This window comes from Lynx canadensis, chromosome X (genome assembly GCF_007474595.2).
Source record: "Lynx canadensis isolate LIC74 chromosome X, mLynCan4.pri.v2, whole genome shotgun sequence".
NCBI lineage: Eukaryota > Metazoa > Chordata > Mammalia > Carnivora > Felidae > Lynx > Lynx canadensis.
In genome coordinates this window covers 109611014-109632537 of record NC_044321.2, presented here as the reverse complement: position 1 = coordinate 109632537, position 21524 = coordinate 109611014, and the positions used below count along the sequence as shown (strand labels likewise).

The following is a 21524-nucleotide window of genomic DNA, read 5'->3' as shown; positions in this document are numbered from 1 at the left end:
GCGGGGCTCGAACTCACGGACTCACGGACCGTGAGATCGTGACCTGAGCTGAAGTCGGACGCTTAACCGACTGAGCCACCCAGGCGCCCCGTAGATTTTGAAAATTTTTAAGTAATTTCCACACCCAACGTGGGGCTTGAACCCACAACCCTGTGACCTATAGTCACATCCTCTACTGACTGAGCCTGCCAGGCGCCCCAAGTCTCAACGTTTTAAAGACCTAAGAGTTTTCAGAACCGTACGTGGTACCAGATAGAACTTGATGATTCATGAAGTGCACTATATAAATATGGATCAGATGTCGTCCATCTGCACAGCCTTCAAACATCTAGACCAACCCCAAAGCAACAACCCATTCCTTCTGCTGCAGAGGCCTCAGTTTACCATATGATAAACTAGAGGCTGAGTGTAGCAGGTAAAGAAAGGGACAGGATCTACCCCAAATCTGACCACAGCTCCCTGGGAAATGTCTCTGCCCCTCCGACTGTCTGTCTGCCTCTCTCCAGGACAGGAGTTTCTTTCGCATTGCACTTCCTGTGTGTGATCTGGAAGTTTCCCCCTCAGATCATCCAACTATCTCCTTTGAAAATGTAGGTGCCTATGTGTGGTGGAGGGAAAGAGAAGGAAAACCAAGTATGTTGTGTGTCGTATCAGACTCTGGCATGGGAAACTGTGGTACAAAATGCTTTCAGGCTCCCCTGCTGCACCTCCCTGAGTGTGATGCCCTCCCTCCTCTGTGATGCCCTTTTCTGTGTGTGATGCTCCCAGGCGACACCTTGATGCCTTGGCTTTCAATCCACCCTAGTAGGGTAAAGCAGCTGCCTGCCCTTAGTAACAAAAAAAGTGTGAAGTATCAGGAAGTACTAAACACTAGATCTATATAAGAATTTTCGTATTTATCACCATCAAAGCATATATATGAGATATATGTTATACAACTAATAACACTTACAGAATCAGAAACTGTGGGAATGGGGCCCAGCAATCTGCATTTTAACAAACAATCCCGACTCCTCTTCTCTCCTCATTTTCTCCCATCTGGATTTCACCAAGTTTTAGCTCTATTAGAAATTCCAAAGTGTCTGTAAAGGGCACTTCTTGATATTTTATGCTTTTGGTATCCTCTGAAGCTTCCTTTATATTACACACCTGTATTTCGAATGAGAAGGCCCGGCCCATGTTTGCTCTACTTTATTTAAAGTCAAGAGGGAAAAAATGAGGACATTTTCTTGCCCTTTAACAATAATTTTCAGTCTAGACCTTTTCAACCCCCCAGTGGCCACCCAAAATATTTTCATTTCTTCCTCCTTCGGTACTGCAGAGGCTGGTAGTACTCTCTCTCATTCATTCAACAAACATGCCTTGCAGGATAAACTGCAATAGAGGTGACACTTTTTCCTTGACATTTGCATGTTGAACTCAGTCCTGAGTACTCAGCATTGATTGATTCTGCTCAGCCTTTCTAGAAGAAAGCTGCTTAAGAGGAATCATACTTATCTCCACTGCAAGTCATATATTAAATACGCATTTTCAATGGTTTCTTATTCAACACTTTGAGTCCATTCTATTAAAGGCTTAAGACACAGCTGCAGACGCTTGGGGTTGGGCGATATAGTTGTAGGAAGACTTTACCATTATAGAAAGTGCAGCTTGAGAAGGCTCAGTAGCCTGAGTGTGGGGACTGGATCAATGAAAAAAACGGAAGCCACGGGTTAGGAGTTAAGAGTGGACTGGAGATCGCCACCTGGTAAACTGGGAGACACGGTGGAAGGATTATTAGACACACATACGTGGGCTTGAGTCCAGGCCCTGCCACTTCCCAGCTGTGCTAACCATGGACAGGTTAGGCAACCTCCCCGTGCCCGTTGCCTCATCTGTAAAATGAGGATAAGAATAGAAGCTACCTCATAAAATTGTGGTGAGGCTCCTGTGAAATAATCCATGCAAAGCCTCTTGCACTGCGCCTGCCATTGGGTAGGCACTGGACAAATAGCACCTCTTACTATCTGCCCTAAGTATCCAAGATGTACCTACTACTCCCAGCAGATGGCCACTGCGGCCACCACACCCTTCCCCTCTGAGGTTTGTCCGAATTTCCAGTTTGGAGGGAAATATCCCCCCCCACCCCCGAAACCAGTGGTGGTGGTCTTTTCTTCCTTTCCTCAAAAGCTCACTGTCCCCACTGTGGTGAGCTCAGGCCAACACGATCAGCCCCCAGACCACCCCAGAAAGCCAGGGAGTCCCTAAAAAGAGAGGGCACAGAGAACAAGGCCACCCTGGTTCTCCAAGCAAAGACGAGGTGGGGAAGGGGTGGGGGGTGGGTGTGAAGGGTTTTAGCATGGGGGGGGGGGCTGGCGACTGCTGGGGTAGGAATTCCAGAGCTGGCAAAGCTTTGAGAAATTACCAGAGCCTGAGGTAAGCCTGTAACGTAGGAGGGAAGAAAAGTGCAGATTTGGGGAAAGAAAGGAAAATGTGAGTAGATTTGGCAAGACATGAGTCCAGAATGAAACCTCACTCTTCCCCCTGCATCACAGCCGGGCTGCAGCAGATGGGAGGGAAGAGTCAGAAATGAGAGGCGAAGGAACTCAAAACCAGATCCCTGCCTCCACCGTGTGCACCATTGGCTGAATCTGACAGGTAGTTCCGGGATGGACAGGAAGAACCAGCCCAGGGCTGTGAAGCTTCAAAGTCACAGTACAGTGCCGTGGTCGTGGCAGTTTTGATGCCAATGTGTTAGACCGTGGTGAGTCCACCGAGTGTTTATATGACATGTGAACTCAGTTTTAAAAAAATTTACCGCTTAATAGAAAAAAAAAAAAAAAGGTGACAAATCCGAGACCTATTGTGGCTGTGGTTTCTGAACGTTCTTCCTGCTGGTGTCAGGTCTAAGGGAAAAATATAGCCAAGTGGGAAAAAAAGTGAGCAGGATTCCAGTTCTTTTTTGCTCACTGGGGAACGTATGCTTTCCAAACACAGGAGGAGAGGAGCTGCCTGGGTTCTTTCCCAGATGAGTCTGGGTTGGCTCCAGAGGAATAGACTCATTCTACCCAAGCTGGCAGTCTTTACTTCCAGTATTTTTCGGAGAGATATACAGTTTCGTGGGGGCTTCTCAGGGAGCTGCTCTAGCTGCAAGGAAACCTCCAAGGTGGGGGGGGGGAGGGCCTGACGTCTCATAATCAGCATAGAATCATTGGAGGGCAGGGCTCCTTCCCTGCCTCTTTCTCCCCAATCTGCCAGGCTCAGAGTGGGTGGCCAAGAAGTTTGAGTGACTCCGCCTTTGGAATTAATGAATGCATGCTAAACTTCACGGTGGTCTATCAAAGAGAGTCCTGAGAAAGAAGGGTTATCTATAGATTAAAAGAGACTTAAAAGGTATAGCCATGCCGTGTGTGAACCTTGTTTGGACTTTTTTTAAATGTTGATTTTTGAGAGAGAGAGAGAGCTCATCACGAGTGAGGGAGGGGCAGAGAGAGAGAGGGAGACAGAGGATCCGAAGCAAGCTCCGTGCTGAGAGTGCAGAGCCCCACGTGGGGCTCAAACTCACGAACCTCACAAACCATGAGAGCGTGACCTGAGCCAACGTCAGATGCTTACCCGACTGAGCCACCCAGGTGCCCCCCCCCCGCCTTGTTTGGATTTTTATTCAAACATAAAAAATAAGACAGTTGAGAAAACTGAACACTGATGAGGTAGCAGATCATTTTATTTGCCCTGCACCATGTTTTTCAAAACTTTGAATGCCGTCATCTAAGAGATTTTACATTAAAATCCAGATTTCCAGGCACGCCTGGATGGCTCAGTCAGTTAGGCATCTGACTCTCATCCCTCTGAGCTCTTGGAACACACTTTAATTACTCACCCAGCTCCCAGCAAACCCTGCCTGCGTTTGATTTTTGGTAAAGCTCCTCCCCCCACCCTCCACACCTGGGCGGGATTAAGGCCTTTAAAGGCTCTACAATGCTCGAAAGATTAGGGAGGGTTCTTCCCCAGTATGTGATTTCAAATCAAATTTTGTTTTTATTCAAAGTGGTGGTGTTTACAAGACAGCTGAAGACACACATTCTAGATTTTAAAAATTCTCCCGTTTTTGTATTTTGAAAAGTTTCACACCCGCAGAAGAATTGAAAGAACAATAAAACAAACATCTATAGGCCCATCTAGAGTCACCAATTTTTAACATTTTGTGATGTTTGCTGTTTTTTTTTTTTCCTCTGAACTGCTTGACAGGAAGTTTCAGACATTATAATGATTTTTCCCTAAATTCTGCAGCATTTATTTTTTCTGAAAAAGGACATTTTCCTACGTGACCACAATATCGTTCTCACGCCCATGAAACCTGACCTTGATACAATATTATCCAATACACGTTCATATTCAAATGTATCCAGTTGCCCAGTAATGAATGCTCTTTAAAGTTATTTTTTTAAATCTTGTTTCTAATCAAGGACCTTGTTTCACATTGTGTTTCACATTTGCTCTCTGTAGTCTCCTCTGATCTGGAACACTTCCCTGATGTTTGTCTTTAATCTTTCCTGACATTATTAACATTTTGAAGCATCCAGCCCGTTGTTTCGTAGAATATATCCACAGTCTGGATTTATCTGAATGTTTCCTGATGGTTAGATGGGTTTCAATATCTAATAATGGGTTCAACATTTTGAACATTTTTGCAAGAAACTACAAAGGTGGTATTGCATTTTTCTAGATTGTCTGTGAAGTTCTAGGTAAAGTCCTCAAAGCTGAATTTGTGTGTAACGTGATATCTTGCAGTTTTTGTTTGTATTCTCCTGACTGCTAGAGTTTGAGCATCTTATGTTTATTGATCCCTTGTGATTTTTCTCCTGTGAAAGACCTGCTTATGCCTTTTGCTCACTTTGTGGAGGTTGTCTTTTTCTTATATATTTTTAGATCTTTATGCATTCTTGATGCTAATTTATGAATTATATGTATATCTATAAATCTCCACTCTCATGAAACAGTATCGCTGAAGACTAAGCACATGGAGACTGGTCAGACATTTTGGGTTCAAATTCCAGTTCTGTTAGTAACTGTGACTGTGAATAATTGAATTTCTCTCTGCTTTCCTTTTCTTATCTATGAGATGGGAATGATAATGGTACCTACTTTATCGGGTAGTAGGGGGATTAAATGAATTAATATATGTAATGCAGTTAGAACAGTGCGTGGTACATAGTAAGAGTCAATAAATATTTGCTGTTATTAGCTTCTTCCATTTTATAGCTCCCATGTAATTTTGAGATACAGTGGGCTCATCAAAGTGCACATCTCACAAGTGATCTCCTGACCCCTACCTGTGGCCGCATCACAAACCCCTTCCCTACAACCATATGCGACACCACACTAATCACAGGGGTGACTTGACCTCGTACAGGCAATCACGCAGGAAGTGATGCCTGCCCCTCAATGGTGTACGAGGTGAATTAAGTTTTTTCTTTGTGAATGGGAAAAACATTCCGCAATCATTTTTTCTTTTTTTCTTTTTTTAATTTATTCTCAAGTTAGTTAACATCCAGTGTAGTCTTGGCTTCAGGAGGCGATCTTGAAGGGCCGCCTCCAAAACCTAGAGAGATTAATGTCAGTTAAGTCCTCTCCTTCACTGTAAAGACCCACAAACACCCTAAAGACAATTCATGCAACTTCGAGACCTAACAGGAACCTCTCTCCCAGCCTGTCTCTGGGCCTCTTTCCTCCACTTGGGCCTTTCTTTCTGTAGTGTTTCAAAGATTAGCAAACTCCGGATGCAAGCGCACCAATGAGGCACTCAGTATAATGCTCCCTAAAGGAACGAATGAATGAAGGAATGTTACTGCGTTGCTAGGTAGACTGGATGAAAGTAAAAAACGAATGTTGGATGGCCCACCCGGCCAATGATTGGCTGGCCCACGCAACAGAGGAGAGGGTTTCTTTAGACAAGTAGGTCGCGGCTCCACAGGTCGCGACCACGACGTGGTGCGTGGGGAGCGGCGCGGCAGAGTTTGCGGATCCGAGGTGGGCGCGGCGGCTCTTCTGGCCCCGCCCCGCCTCACCACGCCCCCTGGCGTCGCGGCCAAGGCAGGCGAGACGGCGGCGTCGGAGACTGCGCACTGGGCCCCCAGCGCCGCCAGCGGTTCCCACCTCAGAGGCTCGGAAGATGGCGGAGCGTGCCGGCACCGGTGGCGGCACATCCCTCAGGGGACTGCGCGAACGGATGGGTGAGCGGCCTGGCGGCTCCGGGGGGAGTCCGGGCCCGTGCGGGAGGCGGGCTGCTCGCGGCCCCAAGGACCATTGGAGTGGCGCGCCGGTCGCCAAAAACTTTTCTCTGAGGTGGCCTCGCGCCGTCCGGTCCTCCCCCTCCCCTCACCCGCCCGGGAGTTCCCTAGGACGGGACGCGGAACCGTTGGGGGACGGGGGCGGGGTGAGGAGACGGCCGGCCGGCACCGCTGACGGCCGAAGTCCCGTGGCCAGCGGCCCAACTGCCGCGGCTAACGGTCGAGCCCCGCGGGCGGGGCGCGAGGGAACTAACGGGCGCGGGCGGCGGGGGATGGGGGGAGGCGCGCTGGGACCCCGGACCCCGCGGGCGGTCCCGGGCTCCGCCTGCCGTTGGGGGACGACGGACGCGCCGCGGCCCGGGATGTGCGAGCGCCGGCCGGGACCCCGCGCGCCGGGGCAGCCCTGAGCCGGGAGTTTTCCCTCTGGCCGCGGCGCTCGCGCTCCGATCGCCTCCCACGGTCGCAGTCCTCGCTTCTCCAGAGGTGCTTAATGTCCCGCTCCCTCCCTGTCAGGGTCCGGTGGGGACGGAGCCTTGGGGGGCTGCTGCTTTGAAAGTTGGGAAGAAACTTGCCTCTCTGCTCCTGATTTGCTTGCTGTAGCACATGACTTCGCCAAGATGTCACCTTCCGTGGGACATCTTGCCCGACCCTAGGCTGCAGCGAAGGGAAAATCAGCACTTCAGAGCGCTTTCTCCTAAATCGGTCCCGTCGCCAAAATGTCCCCCCGCCCCCCGCGCCTAAAATCGCTAATTTTCTAAAATTTGGCAGCGCGTTGCTTAGCCCAGGAGGCTGCTTCCGCTAGCTGAGCGAAATGGTATTTCTTGCTTGTGGGAGGTTGCTTGCTGTTCTCAGGCCAGCTTCCTGTTATATGAGCTTGAATAAAACCATCTTAATTGATTTTATTGAAATCCTTAGGGATATTTTCATTTGCATTTGAAAAATTAAATTACCTTCCTTCGGAATACTTTGAATCAACTCCCTAATGCATCAGTAGCAAGTACCCTTTCCTTGGGAAGTCAACCCCTTCTGTCTCTAGCTTATTCTGCTTCACCTAGAGAGTTTGCAGTAAGTTCGGATTGTTTCATTGCTTGTTGACACCTAAGGCTCTCTGCCATTGGTTTATTGCAGTGATTCAGATTAACCAGCATTCTGGATAAACCGCTCCCCCCGCCCCCCCCAAAAAAAGCATTTTTGGAAAGGATATTGAATGTTGTGAAGTATTTTAAATTTTTGAATGAGACAGTTGCTTGAATTCACAGTATATTTCAAACCAAAAACTAAGCCATGCAAAAAGGACTTAACCCAGAACCGCAGTTGACCTTGCTGCCCATTTCGTATGAGGAATTGAAAATATCACATGTTACATGTTAGAGTTTCACAGGGTACCAGCTTAACTAGATTTGCCCTGAAAGGGACAAGGAGTCTTTGAAATGTTTTGCTACTTTGTGAAATGAAATGCTACTGTGACAGTTACTTTTTATTCTGTTACCCAAACAACACTGAATAGCACTAAATCTGTTAATCTGGCCAATTTCATTTCCTGCTGGGAACCTGGCTCCCAAAGTTAAAACATTGTACTAAACAAATAACTTCTTCAGGTGCAGGGTAGTAGTGGGTCCAGCACAGGGCCAGCAGCTGTGGGAGTGGTCAGGTATTGATTGAGCTGCTGGAACTGTCTAGTGCTAGACCCCCTAGTGCACTACATCCAGCAGGAGCCCATGATAGGACTTGGTGGCAATTACTTTGTTTTATTCTCTTTTCCAATAGACCCCCTAGTGCACTACATCCAGCAGGAGCCCATGATAGGACTTGGTGGCAATTACTTTGTTTTATTCTCTTTTCCAAATAACAGTGAGTAACACTAAATCTGTTAATCTGTAACAATTAGTTTCACAGTATGGTGGTTCTCTGCCACACTCAAAGCCTTTTTTATTAAAAAAACCTTTCAATCATTTTTTACAATCTACCCCTTTGCTACCTAATAAAAATAGTAGTGTATGTGATCTAATATTTCTAATGAGTACAGAAGAAAGGATTTGGGGGAAGAAGGATCATGGTGGGGAGGAGCTACAGATTTTATGTTGAATTCTGAGAGTGATATCAAGAGCAGCAACTGTGGCAGACAACTTAGAATTGCCGAATAAGTATTGGGATGAGTATTTTATCATTGGCATCTCATGGGATTAAGCATTTGGAAGATTATTACCATTCTTGAACTAGTTGTCACAGAAAAGTATTCTTCCTTTCTTGCATTTAGTTTGCCTTAGTGACACAGATCCTGTGTGTGTGTTTGGGGGGCAGGCAAAGAGAAGCTGGAACTTTCCACTATATTGAAGTTGGTAATGAGCTAAAACGCTTTATATCCAAAAGAGGCTTCAAAATTTCAATGACAACTTTAAAAAATCTATTAAATCTAAAGCATTCTTTAACTTTGATATCCTTAGTAGTGGCTATTTTTGGTTCATTGCATTGTGAGGCTTTTACTGGGCTTGATATCCAGGATGATTGAGTTTGTAAGTTTTCCCTTATAGGAGGAGAATGGTTTTCTAACCCCCCCTGCCCCCCCAATTTATAAAAAAATGTTTGTTTTTGAGGGACAGGTAAAGAGAGAGCGAGAGAGAGGATCCAAAGCAGGCACCAAGCTGACAGCCAGAGAGCCCTGAGGTGGGACTCAAAACTCACCAATCCTGAGATTGTGAGCTGAGCCCAAGTGGGATGCTTAACCGACTGAGCCACCCGGGCGTCCCAAGAATGGTTTTCTTCTAATGTCTTTCACAAGTTTTTTCTAAATTCAGGCCTTTCTTAGCAAAGCATAATAGTGCTTTCTTTTACAAAAATAGTTAAGTGCTTTATTTTAAAATATTTCCATTGCTTATTTTCTTTTTTAGTTTTTAAGTTTATTTATTTTTAGAGAGAGAGCGACTGGGGAAGGGGCAGAGAGAGAGGGATAGAGAGACAGTCCCAAGCAGGCTCTGATGGGGGGCTCGAACTCATGAACCGTGAGATCATGACCTAGGCCTAAACCAAGAGTCAGATGCTTAATCAACTGAGCCACCCAAGTGCCCCACCATTGCTGTATTTTCTTTTTTTTTTTTCTTAAAAGTTTTTTAGCATTCATTTTTTTGAGAGACAGAGACAGAGCATGAGCAGGGGGAGGCAGAGAGAGAGACAGAGACACACCGTTAAGTAAATGGTGAGGTAATATACATTATTATAGCAATTTTTAGTTAAGTACCATAAATATAGATTAAGGTTCATATTTCAGTTTTAATAAACTCTACACATTTTCTTAATCTCCAGGCAAAAGGTAACTTTTAACTTTAATTTGGGATTCAGAATTAGTACAGGACTTAAACTGCACCTTGCTGTAACCTTAAAATGAATGGTAAGTGAATTTCCTCATTCAACGGAGTTTAGTAAAATACTCTGTTAAGCTCAGACTAAAGCCTTTGTCCCATTGCCTGAACATTTTAAGTGGTTTCTAGAACCTGTCCTTTTGGTAAATGTATTTCTTGCTGGTAAGAATTTGGATATAAAGTTCTAAAAATCAGACGATATTATTTCCACATTGACCTTTATGGTTTAGTTCATTATTCCCACCACAGCTAATTCTGAAGTGACTACTGTTTAATGAGATCTTTATGTCTGGTAAAATTGTATATTTTGAGAGAAATTGCCCTTATGGTCAGCTAAATTGTGCCAAAATATGGACTTTCTTTGTTATTTCTAAGCAGGAAAGCTGAATGTGCAGAAACAACCGTTGTTTTTTCTCTGCTCACATAGACATGTTACAAATAGGAGGGAGTGTATAGGAGGGTTTAATTAATTTATAGACTATATTTAAGAATTTTTCTTAATGCACTGTACTACTTAAATTCAGAGGATAACTTCTGGTACATAAAATTGCTAGTTGTTGAACTAGGAAGGAAGCTGAGAAGAATCTAATCTTCAAATTTACCTAAATCATGGATTATCTGAGCTGTTAGGTCTCTGGGGTAAAAAAAAAAAAAAATCCTTTTTCCCTTTTGAAATAGCACTATGACAGCAATTGTGACATCACTTTCAAGGTTACTCTGTAAAATCATTCCTGGATATCTTTCCTCAGTGGCAAGGAACATCTCAGAGTCCCTTCTTTCTATGAGGGCAATGACAGCCACTCTATTCCTTTAATTATTTTAACTGTCCATCTTCCACTGTTCTATTTTTTCCTGACATGTAGAAAACAATTGTATGCAGTATCGCCGCAGGGACATATTTCCTAGGCTTTTACAAGGGTAGAAGAGAGTTTTCAGTGTTAATCTCCAGATCCTTCCTGAAGATGTCCAGCATTGTGGAGCATTTTAGATATGGCCATACGTGGAATTAAAGGGTTCGGGGTATCCTCTATAGTAATTGGTGTATCATCCTAGAATTTTAGTTTTTCTTACTCTCCTCAAATTGTGCTCCCCTAACCTTGTATTTCACCTTTATTGAAGTTATTTACTACTTTTGGGCCTGTTTTACAAGGCATGTGTAAATTTATCTTTGCCTGACACTTTTCTACCTAGAATAATAGTATCTCCATGGAAATTCCTCCAGTGCTTCTCCACCTTCACTGTGCATTAGAATAGACCTTTTAGCAACTGATAATACCTGGGCCCCCACCCCAGAGACTGGGGGTGGGGAGAAGCAGTCATTGCTAATACATTGCTTAATGTATTTAAACAAATTTTTTTAATGTTTATTTACTTTTTGAGGGCAAGAGAGACAGAGCGCACGTTAGCGGGGGAGGGGAAGAAAGAAAGGGAGACACGGAATCTGAAGCAGGCTCCAGGCTCTGCACTATCAGCACAGAGCCTGACACAGGGCTCGAACCCACGAACCCTGAGATCATGACCTGAGCTGAAGTCGAACACTTAACTGACTCAGCCACCCAGGCGCCCCCATTGCTAATGTATTTTTAAAGCAACTTAGGTAACCCTAGTGTTCAGCCACAGTAGAAAAGCCCACATGTAGGTAATTTATAAATTTACTTCTTTAATATTGGCCCAATCTTTGAGGATCTCACTGTTGACACTTCTGCTTGTAAATTCAGATCCATAAATGCCAACTCTTTTCTAAATTCCCAATTTATGGCAAAACAGTTTTTCCAATTCCTTGCCAGCTCACTTTTTCTAGTACTTGCTGTAATGTCTTGCCTGATGCATTTTTGAAAGCTATTAATCATTAGTTCCTACTCATCCACAAGCTTGTGCTGCCACTCCCACTCACAGCTCTCTCCTTATGTCTACTGGTATGCCAGCACATCCACAGTAAACAGCTTTAATTCTTTTTTTTTTTTTAATTTTTTTTTTTCAACGTTTATTTATTTTTGGGACAGAGAGAGACAGAGCATGAACGGGGGAGGGGCAGAGAGAGAGGGAGACACAGAATCGGAAACAGGCTCCAGACTCCGAGCCATCAGCCCAGAGCCCGACGCGGGGCTCGAACTCACGGACCGCGAGATCGTGACCTGGCTGAAGTCGGACGCTTAACCGACTGCGCCACCCAGGCGCCCCAAAACAGCTTTAATTCTTAAACTGTTGTTGAACGTCATAGGTACTCAGTATGTCTGTATTGTTGACCTGGATTAATCTATCATGATTTTGCCTTATAGATGAGATGCTATCCTTTATCATCAAAGACGACGGCCTGTGCTTTGTTTGCCTCCCCCTGTATTAACCGTATTCTTACTATCTAATCCCTTCCCTTTATGTTCCTGTGTTCTAGTTGCGGCTGCTCACGCCATGGCCGAAGAAAGACGGAATCAGGGTGGTTTTAGCGCTGCATCTCAATCCTCAAATATAAAATCATCATTCAAGCCAGGTATAATTTCTAGAATGCTTTGTGATAGATGTCAAAGTGTCATGTCATTAAAATTTGATATCCTATTTAATGTCTTACTTTTTTCTCTCTTTTTTTGTTTTTAGTCATAGATGGATCTGTCCTTAAAAGTGACACAAGGCAGAGATTGGCCAAGGAGCGCCGAGAAGAAAAGAAAAGACAACAAGATGGTATATTTTAGATTTTTAAAAAATAATCAGAATGAGTGAATTTTCTTGTAAGGTTATGTATTTCCAGAGTGGTTTTGCTTACTTTTCCTGATCTGTTTATATCATAGATTACATTTTTCCTAGGATGTATTATATTGGATTCAATGATTATACTAAGTAAGATAAAGAAGGCCCAAGAAAAATATTTGATTAAATTGTTTAATTTTTGAAGTAGTAAATTCTGTTACGTCCAATTTTCTGAAAACTAAAATATGAAAATTTCAACATTTGTAGAAACCAGAGGAATGGGATTTCAATAAAAATGACCCTAAAAAGGAAAATGAAATTGCTAATAATCCTAACATACACTTCTTAAGTGTAAATTAGAATCTAAAAGAATATCCTTCTACAATTTAAGGGACTGCTTTTTCAACTGCATTTTTCTCTGATCTTTGAAATCCCCTGACAAAACTTGTGCTCAGCTTCATTCAAATGGATATCATTTGTCTTTGTTTTAACGAGGAGCGGTTTCTTCCTGTAGCTCTTCAGAAGAATATTTTAGAACTGCATAGATGCTCTCCAGGCTTTAGTGATGGGAAATTTGAAGTAGGAAAACATCATGCTGTTCATAATGTGGTACATGACTAAATCCGTGATTGTACAACTGGCATGCTGAGTGTGGTCTGCATAGATGAGGCCTTTGAAAGCAGTTCCTAAGAGAATGAACGAAAACGTTCTGCCTATATGTTTTCTTTTTATTTCTTATTTTAATGTATATAGCAGGTTAATCTGGTGGGGCTTAACCTTGGCTCAAAGCAGCAGAAATACCACATGAAAGAAAATATTTGTTTTTAATTTGGAATCTTAGTTTGGACAGGATATGAGTGGTCATCTAAGCCATCTCAGTTCTCTGGAGTTCAATGAACACCCAGGGCAAATACTTTAGTAGCCATTCTCTTACACTCACATAATCTTTTGTTATTAGCATAGGTTATGTTATTTTTAAGAGAAGGAGATATATTACCTTTTTCTTTCTTGCGTATAATGTGGAAAAGTTAAATATTTGCTTGGCTCTTACACCTTGAAAATGTATTTGGAATATTTCAGCCAACAAAGAAACACAACTGCTTGAAAAAGAAAGGAAGTCCAGGATCCAGTATGAAAAACTGATGGAAGAAAAACAACGAAAGCTGAAAGAACAGAAAGAAAAGGATGAACAGCGGAGAATATCCGCAGAAGAAAAAAGGAAACAAAAATTACAGGAGGAAAGGGTATGTATTTTTGTAGCCTGTTAATCAGATGTCACACTGTGTTGCCCAGCACCGGACCACTTTTTTCTTAGCCCTTCTACCTTTACTGCCCCCTCCCCTGCCAAAGGAACCATCTCCAGTTCCCTTCAGTGGTAGAGCCTCTTGTCCCTGTCGTGTCAGACCCCTGAGTTTAGAACCACTAGCTGATGTAAAAGAGGAGCCTTGCAGGCCCGGGAAGAGAGCCCTTCCACTCTCCCTGACTGACCCTTCCTTCACCGAGACTCTGGAATTTGCCCTGATAGGCTCCCCATCGTACTTCTCATGGTGGCTCCTCTGACTGCTTGAGTGCAGGCCAGTCAGAGGGGAGCACACTTCCCATCTGGCCTCCCCTGTCTTTTCTCCTGTGTGCCCCCCCCGCCCTCATCACGCGTCCCCCGCAGTCCGCTCTTTCCCCTGCCATTCTGTAGTCCTGCTGCTCTCTTTACCTTTCTGGACTCTTGGTGTCTGGCACCCTGTGGGTATGAGTCATTGCCTTAGTAATGCCCTCTATTTCCCCTTCTGTCCCACTTCAGTCAATTTGTCTTTTATTGTCCGTACTTGGGCATCTGGCTACCTGTCTTGTTCTGCCTGATTCTCTCTGACATCAGATTTTTCTCCTGGAGGGTCACTCCACTGCTTTACTCTGAGGATCCTTGACTTCTTGTGAATCTGGCATGTTCTCTGGGAAACCATTCTTTTTCTTGCTGGCATTCTCTCTTTTTCTTTATTCCAGTGATTCTCAAGTGTCCCTAAATCTTAGTCTGTCTTCTGGTTCTCCATCTGACCTTTTTCTGCCTGAGGTGCCTCACTTTTCTTTCCTCTTTCTTTGTCTTAGCTTTTCTCTCTTTTTCTCTCCCTGTCTTTGGGCTTTCTGCCTATTCTCTCAATATGTGTGTTTTTATCTCCCCCTCTTTTCTTCTGTTGCCCTAATTTAAAGTTTTCTTTCTCTGTCCTTTCTTTTTGGTTCCATTTGTCCCCATGAGGCTTCTTCTCTGTGGTGCTCACTTTCCCTCCTTGTGAAGCACAAGGTTGCTCTCACATGCCTCAGCCCCTGCCCCATCTGTGGACCTTCCTTATTCTGGGACTGTTCCCGTGCCATTTCTTCCCCATCCATGGTCCACTCACTACCACTTCTCTGTCCTCTGAACTGTTTTCTGTGGTTGTTTATGCTCTTTTTTCCATATTCCAGAGTATTTGATGAATTCTCCTTCAGAATTTCTATCACTCTCCATCTTCCTCTGTGAAAGAGCTCCTTAATTTGCTTCTGTGGTAAAGAAAAGGAAGGACAGAGATAGATTTGAGCTAAGAGACTGAAAGAAGGTAGAATAGAAAACTGCAGAGTGGGGGAGGGTCCCTGGAGGAGAGAGACTCCCAGGGACTTAGAGAAAAAAAGATCATCTTAGAGAAAGAGGAACCTCAGAGAGATCCCAGAGAAAAGAGAATGTAACATAATGGCACTGCAGAGGGGGAGGGAGCCAGAGCTGTGGCAGGAGGAAGCAGGAGGAAGGACCAGGAGAAAAGGGACAAAAGAGAATCAACCTCACAAAACTAGTTGGGGGGTGGGTGGCGAGGCAGTTCCCGTGAACAGAGCAAGAAGGAACCCTTGGGCACTGTGAGCAGCCTGCAGGTAGAAAAAGAGAATAATTCCTTAGAGCAGGGAGAAAACCCAGACTCCATGGTGCTGAGGAGGGGTAAGTGTGGACAGACATAGGAGCCAGGACAGGAGCTTAAGTAGGAGCCACAGATGCAACTGGAACCTGAAAGCACAGAGAGCTGGTGCGTTTGGAAGCAGGGGATAGAATTCTCAACAATCAGTGATGTTTGAATAATACAAGACAGATTATGGTTTTTAGTGTTTATTACACTTTCTGGGTTTCTGGTAATTTGAGGCAATTTTCTGTTAGAAAATACCATTTTAAAATATTGCCACTAGATACATTTCATTTTAAGAATTGCGATTGCTTTTCTCCTCAGGGGATATGGGTGAGTCTGCATTTTCCTAGTATGTTGGTCTTTTCCCTCAGAGAAACGGTGGGGGCATTATAAGAATGATGTTGCTATGAAACGGTTGTTGTCAGGGAATAATACAAAGCCTCCTGGCCCTGCAGTTGATTTGTTTACCTGAGTACAGTCCATGGTTTGTTACAGCACAAAATTATCTGAGAAAGGAAAACCATGCATGGCTGTGGGGTGGTTTTGTCACAGTGTGGTGTTTACATTTGAAAAGCTGTTCTCCTGAGCAGCTCCATTAAAGTTGAGGTCAAGGGGCACCTGGCTGGCTCAGTCATAAGAGCATGAGCTCCACATTGGGTGTAGAGATTACTCAAATAAAGAAAAATAAAATTGAGGTCCAGACGAACGCCTTGATTATCTTTTTTTAACTTTATTGAGGGATGCCTGGGTGGCTCAGTCAGTTAAGCATCCGACTCTTGATTTTAGCTCAGGTCATGATCTCAAGGTTCGTGAGTTCAAGCACCACGTCAGGCTCCGTGCTGACAGTGCGGAGCCTGCTTGGGATCCTCTCCCTCTCTCTCTGCCTCTCCCTTGCTCTCTCTCTCAAAATAAATACACTTAAAAAAAAACTATCGATTAACACTAGAACTGAAGATCTTAGAAATGTGGGTATTATAGATGACTCTGGCATAGATTTCACTTATATGTATATTAGTTGATTTTTTTTTTCTGCCTCATTCTACAAAGAATTTAAGGTTATATATATATTTTAAATTAAGTTTATTTATTTTGAGAGAGTGTGTGTGTATGCACGAGTCGGGGCAGGGGGCCGGTGGGGGGAGAGAATCCTAACCAGGCTCTGGTTTGCCAGCACAGAAGCCAACGTGGGGCTCAGTCCCAGGGACTGTGAGATCATGACCTGAGCCCACATCAAGAGTTGGACGCTTAACCGACTAAGCCACCTAGGTGCCCCTCCCAATATTTTTAACTTTTACCTGATGTCCCCTAAAATTTTGCTTGATACAAAAATTTGGTGATGGGATGGTTTTATAATACATAAAAAATTGTTGGTGTTTATTTTAAATAGGAGAGATTCAAAGCCGTTGTCTACCGTACACTGGAACGGAGCAACCGTGTTGATCATCGTCAAAAAAGATGGTCGTGGGAAGGCTCTACAACCGTGAACCCTGAGACTAAAAATGGTAATTAATACAGCTGTTAAACTTGAAGTTCATTCAGGTTCATATTTGGATATTGGCTATTGCTACAAGGTGGCTTTACAACAAGATTTTGAACTTTGTATCCCAAATGAAAATACTGCCATGTACTCTTTGGTGTGCACAATAAATTTATATTGTAAGATTGCAAAAGAAATTTCATTATCGTTTTATCCATTATATCTAAAATCTTACCACTTAAATTTGTTATCTCTGGAAAAATGATTAATAATAAAGCTTTATACAACTTTATCCAATGCATATTTTAAAAGTAAATTGCCCCATTTACTATTGAGGGTACTGTACATTTTCCTAAAAATGGGCATAATTTTAGTTTCATAAAACTTAAATCTCTATCATGTATAAGGAATGACCATGAATATTGTGCACCTAATTAATGCACGTCTATACTCGATAGAACTACATCATGAACTCACTTTGTTTCAGCTAATGATGCTTCTTTTAAATCTGAGTACAGTAAATATTATATCTTTTCTCAGCTAATAAACGTTCTGTATCTACTGAAAAACTTGAACAAGAGATTTCCGGTTTACACAAACAAATGCCTATGTCATCTGCAGGTGTTCAGAATTCTGTTGCCAAGAGTAAGTAGTTATTTCACGTGTTCCACAGAATTTTAAACCAATGAAATCAATTCTTTATGTATTTTTTTACAGTACTACTTATCCTTTAGACTGTAGAACATTTAAATTTATTTCAGAAGAGCACCACCTTGTTTTACAGTAGATATCGATGGTCATTACAGTTTTGGATTTTCATCAGTATTAATCCTTATTTCATGATTTACATATGAATTGTCAGACGGCTTTGTTGGTCTCAGGTAGCCCAAACTACAACATATTTTGACTAAAAGACATTGCCGGTAAGTGGCACAATAATTTGTTATAAAAGTAATTCATATTCTGCTAAACCAGTAAATGAAATTGTTTTTCCTAGAGAGTAGCTAAACTAGTTATTCATTTTCCATTAAGTTTCATGAATATCACCTCGTGTAAGGACAATGTTAGCATATATACTCCAACAGACAGGTTGATCTGCTTCACATATATTTGTTATGCATGACAACCTTGTAAACTTGACAGGCAAGTATAATTACCTTCCTGGTTTTATAATTAATACCCCAGGAAATTCAGTGCTTTTCACTCTATCATGCTTGTTTATGGTTTATATTTTGGTCTTTTGATAGATGGATCATGATGTTGAAATTGTACATTTCAATAATAAGCTCATGTTTTCCTCCAAAGCAAATAAAGTGATACCCATGTTTAAGGGGAGAAGCATTGCTAAGCTCCACTTTACAACTCTTCGCAGTGCTAAGGTGGTGTTCTTTAAATGAAAACAAAGTTATCTAGTATGACTACTTCAAATAGCTTTTGCTTCTCGTGTTTTTCTTTTAAAAAAATCTTACCTGAGTGTGTGTCAGTGACCATTTCTGGCTTGTTGCACATGGTGCTCCTCACTGATAATTGAAATGGATTAGGCAGCCATACCCATCAATCAAAAAAAAATCCTTTCCAGTGACAGAAACAGAAGTGACTTTGGCAGGAAAAAACCATGGCAAACATATTACATCTTCCCACTTTTGTGCCTTATGAATTTAAAAAATGCATAATTATGGTCTGAATTCAAAAATCTTTCTTTTGTTTTATTAGATACCTTGACCTATTTTTGAGCAATGCTATAAAATTCCAGTACAGCAAAAAGATTCTGGATCTCATTAAAGTATAATTAATTGTAGCAGTAGTTAACCTAGTGGAAAAGATTTCCATTTTTATCCAGATATTACAGTTTTAAAATGTTGAAAAGGATTTTTGTTTTGTTCATACTTACATTATGTTATTTATACTTTTAGGACTCCTAATTTCTAACCATGAGCTTGAGACGTCTTTTGTTGTTTGTCAGTCTGTGGTTATCATATTTTCTCTCATAATGGTCTAACAAAAGTTGATCCACTTAACACCCTAACTCTTGATAGGCTTTCCCAGAGCACTTGTGTGTAGCCTGGGTTCATTCGTAGATTAACGTGGGAAGGTTTTCTCTAGTACCTTCCTCGTCATATACTAAATTTATTATTCCTTAGTTCAATCATTGCAGTGTCATATACTTTCATTTTAATATATCTTAATTGTTTCACAAGCATTGACTCTGTTTTACTATCTAATTGCTCTGAGGAGTTAGCAAATATTTCTTCCACAGGCACGTATGCCATTTTAAAAAAAATTTTTTTTTAACATTTAATTATTTTTGAGACAGAGACAGAGCATGAACGGGGGAGGGTCAGAGAGAGAGGGAGACACAGAATCTGAAACAGGCTCCAGGCTCTGAGCAGTCAGCACAGAGCCCGACACGGGGCTCGAACTCACGGACCATGAGATCATGACCTGAGCCGAAGTCGGATGCTCAACCGACTGAGCCACCCAGGCGCCCCACGTATATGCCATTTTTAATATGTGCAAACACTAGTATGCTTTCATTAATAGGTTTACTTGATGTATCAGTGAAACTTGTAATGAGGAGGAACAGGTGATGACTTTCAAGGTAATAATTAGTTAAATCACACTGAAGGAGCAATTCCAAGTAACTTTTTAGATGATTTCTTTACTAGTTTTTAATACAAGAAGGTGTGTGTAGAAGATACTTTTGTGAAATAACTTACTTAAAGGTACAGTATATTGCACACTCTGAGATGATGAACATTGTGATTAATGATGCCAGGGAAAATAAACCCAGTATTGGCGGTGGCTTACCTTTGTAAAAATCTCTTCAGATTGGAATGAAATCTGTTTGATCCAGAGAGATGAACATTTCAAACTCAAATTAAGTTCATACTGTAATAACCTGTAATGTTTTAAATAGCCCTGTTTTAAAGCTTGGCTGACTCAAATTGTCTGTTTTTCTTCTGCCACTTGCTGACTCAGTAACTGTTCACACTATCTTGTCATTTCTTGCGATATGATGGTAAAGGATATGTGATTTAATCACACGATTGAATCGATTATACCTCTGGATCGTGCTGTTCAGTTACATTATCAGTTCACGGATTTTCAAATGATGCTACGTTGTCAATATGTACAGGTCCCCGATTTAGTTTACAGGTTCCCAAAAGAGAAGTTATTCTTAAAATTTTTTAAATGTTTATTTCTGAGAGAGAGACAGAGCACCAACAGGGGAGGGGCAGAGAGAGAGGGAGACCCAGAATCCGAAGCAGGCTCCAGGCTCTGAGCTGTCAGCACAGAGCCCCATGTGGGGCTTGAACCCACAAACCGTGAGATCATGACCTGAGCCAAAACCAAGAGTCAGATGGTTAACTGACTGAGCCACCCAGGAAACCCAAGAAGTTATTCTTTAAACAGACATTCCTCAGTATTCTGAGCCAGAACATTTCAAGTGAAATGGAAAAGTGTGTCTACACAAAGCATGTTTTTCATTAGGTTGCTAAAATCGCGACATCTATGCCAAATGTTAACGATCATTTTTAAAAAGTTTAAAGCCATAATCATTATAACTACAGTATACATTACTTTAGTAACAGATGTCATGGATTGTGTCTAAAATTTAAAATGAATGTTTCTAATTTGGGAATATTGATCTTGTCAGGTAGTATTAGACATTTTCCTCTTAATTTTTACTGTTTTTTTTTTCTAAATACTTTTATTTCAGATAACTTAAATTAGTTTTAAGGTTGGGGATGTAGAATCTCTACATAAGATTTGAAATTTAAATAAATTCTTATAAGCAAGAGTAAAGAAGATAAAAAATGTTTGAAAAGAGGAGTTGACTCCTAAAATAACACAGTTAAATAATTTATAAAAAATAATTTTCCTTTGCCCTTGATCTCCAGAAACAACAGAAAAGAGAAGTTCGTCTTTGAATAGAAGATCTAACAAACTGCAGTCACCTATGGAAACAGAAAAAGTAGAAGAAAAACCAGGTGGTTAGTTATTTTGTTTTTAATTTTTTTTTAATATTTATTTCTGAGAGAGAGAGAGAGAGACAGAGCACGAGGAGGGAAGGGGCAGAGACAGAGAGACAGAATTCGAAGCAGGCTCCAGACTCTGAGCTGTCAGCACAGAGCCCCGACGTGAGGCTTGAACTCACCAACCACGAGATCATGACCTGAGCGGAAGTCAGACACTTAACCGACTGAGCCACCCAGGTGCTCCCAAGTACCAGTCTTAAATAGTGGCTTAAAAGAGATCTGTTTATGTCAACATTTCGTTGCTTGAGAAGTTGTTCCTAAAACTGGAAGCCAAAATATCCCTTAACATTTGGCTGAAGCCAAGAGTCTGTCTTTAAATGAAATATGTAATTCTGCCATCATTTGAGCAGGAGGTCTGTAATGAAGCTGAGAGACTAGATCGCAGAGTGTTGGTGTAGGTATAGATTTGTGTCGGAGGACTTGATGCTCTTCAAATACTTCATGAGTTTGCGTTTAGAAGTTCTAAGTATTGGCCATAATTTGAACTTAAAAGCTTTGTTCTGTTGCTTCATGGCATTACTCACATCTAACCTTTGTACATGTTTGACCTGCTGATTATTATACAAAAAAATTCATACTTATTACTGAAGTACTTCTTTATTTAAAGTTTCTTTCTAATACCTTTCCTCTCCTTTTCTCTGTCAAACACAATTGTTGCTTTTTGTTTCTACCAAACCATTCACTTACAGAATGCTCTCCAGTTTGTTGATTAGGGTCAAATCCCGTTATAACAAATGCCATTGTCACAGGGATATTTATGAACATAAAAATTTATTGGAGCAAGA

General features: G+C 42.0%; 1 protein-coding gene across 9 annotated transcripts in view; it reads left to right on the top strand.

Annotated features, from left to right (window-relative positions):
• The first annotated feature begins 6100 nt into the window (after window positions 1–6100).
• The window catches only part of MAP7D3 (MAP7 domain containing 3), a 32574-nt gene continuing 17150 nt past the window's right edge, over window positions 6101–21524 (top strand). For 3 of the 9 annotated variants that reach the window (XM_030305285.1, XM_030305287.1, XM_030305281.1), the window contains exons 1-7: window positions 6111–6212; window positions 12018–12113; window positions 12218–12301; window positions 13388–13551; window positions 16610–16724; window positions 17240–17344; window positions 20602–20694. In XM_030305285.1, the coding sequence (XP_030161145.1) occupies window positions 6152–6212; window positions 12018–12113; window positions 12218–12301; window positions 13388–13551; window positions 16610–16724; window positions 17240–17344; window positions 20602–20694 (718 nt within the window). In that variant the 5' untranslated portion in view covers window positions 6111–6151. Of the gene's footprint in view, window positions 6213–12017; window positions 12114–12217; window positions 12302–13387; window positions 13552–16609; window positions 16725–17239; window positions 17345–20601; window positions 20695–21524 lie in introns of all 9 variants that reach the window. The other 6 variants (XM_030305283.1, XM_030305280.1, XM_032592096.1 and 3 more) reach the window with 5 other exon arrangements.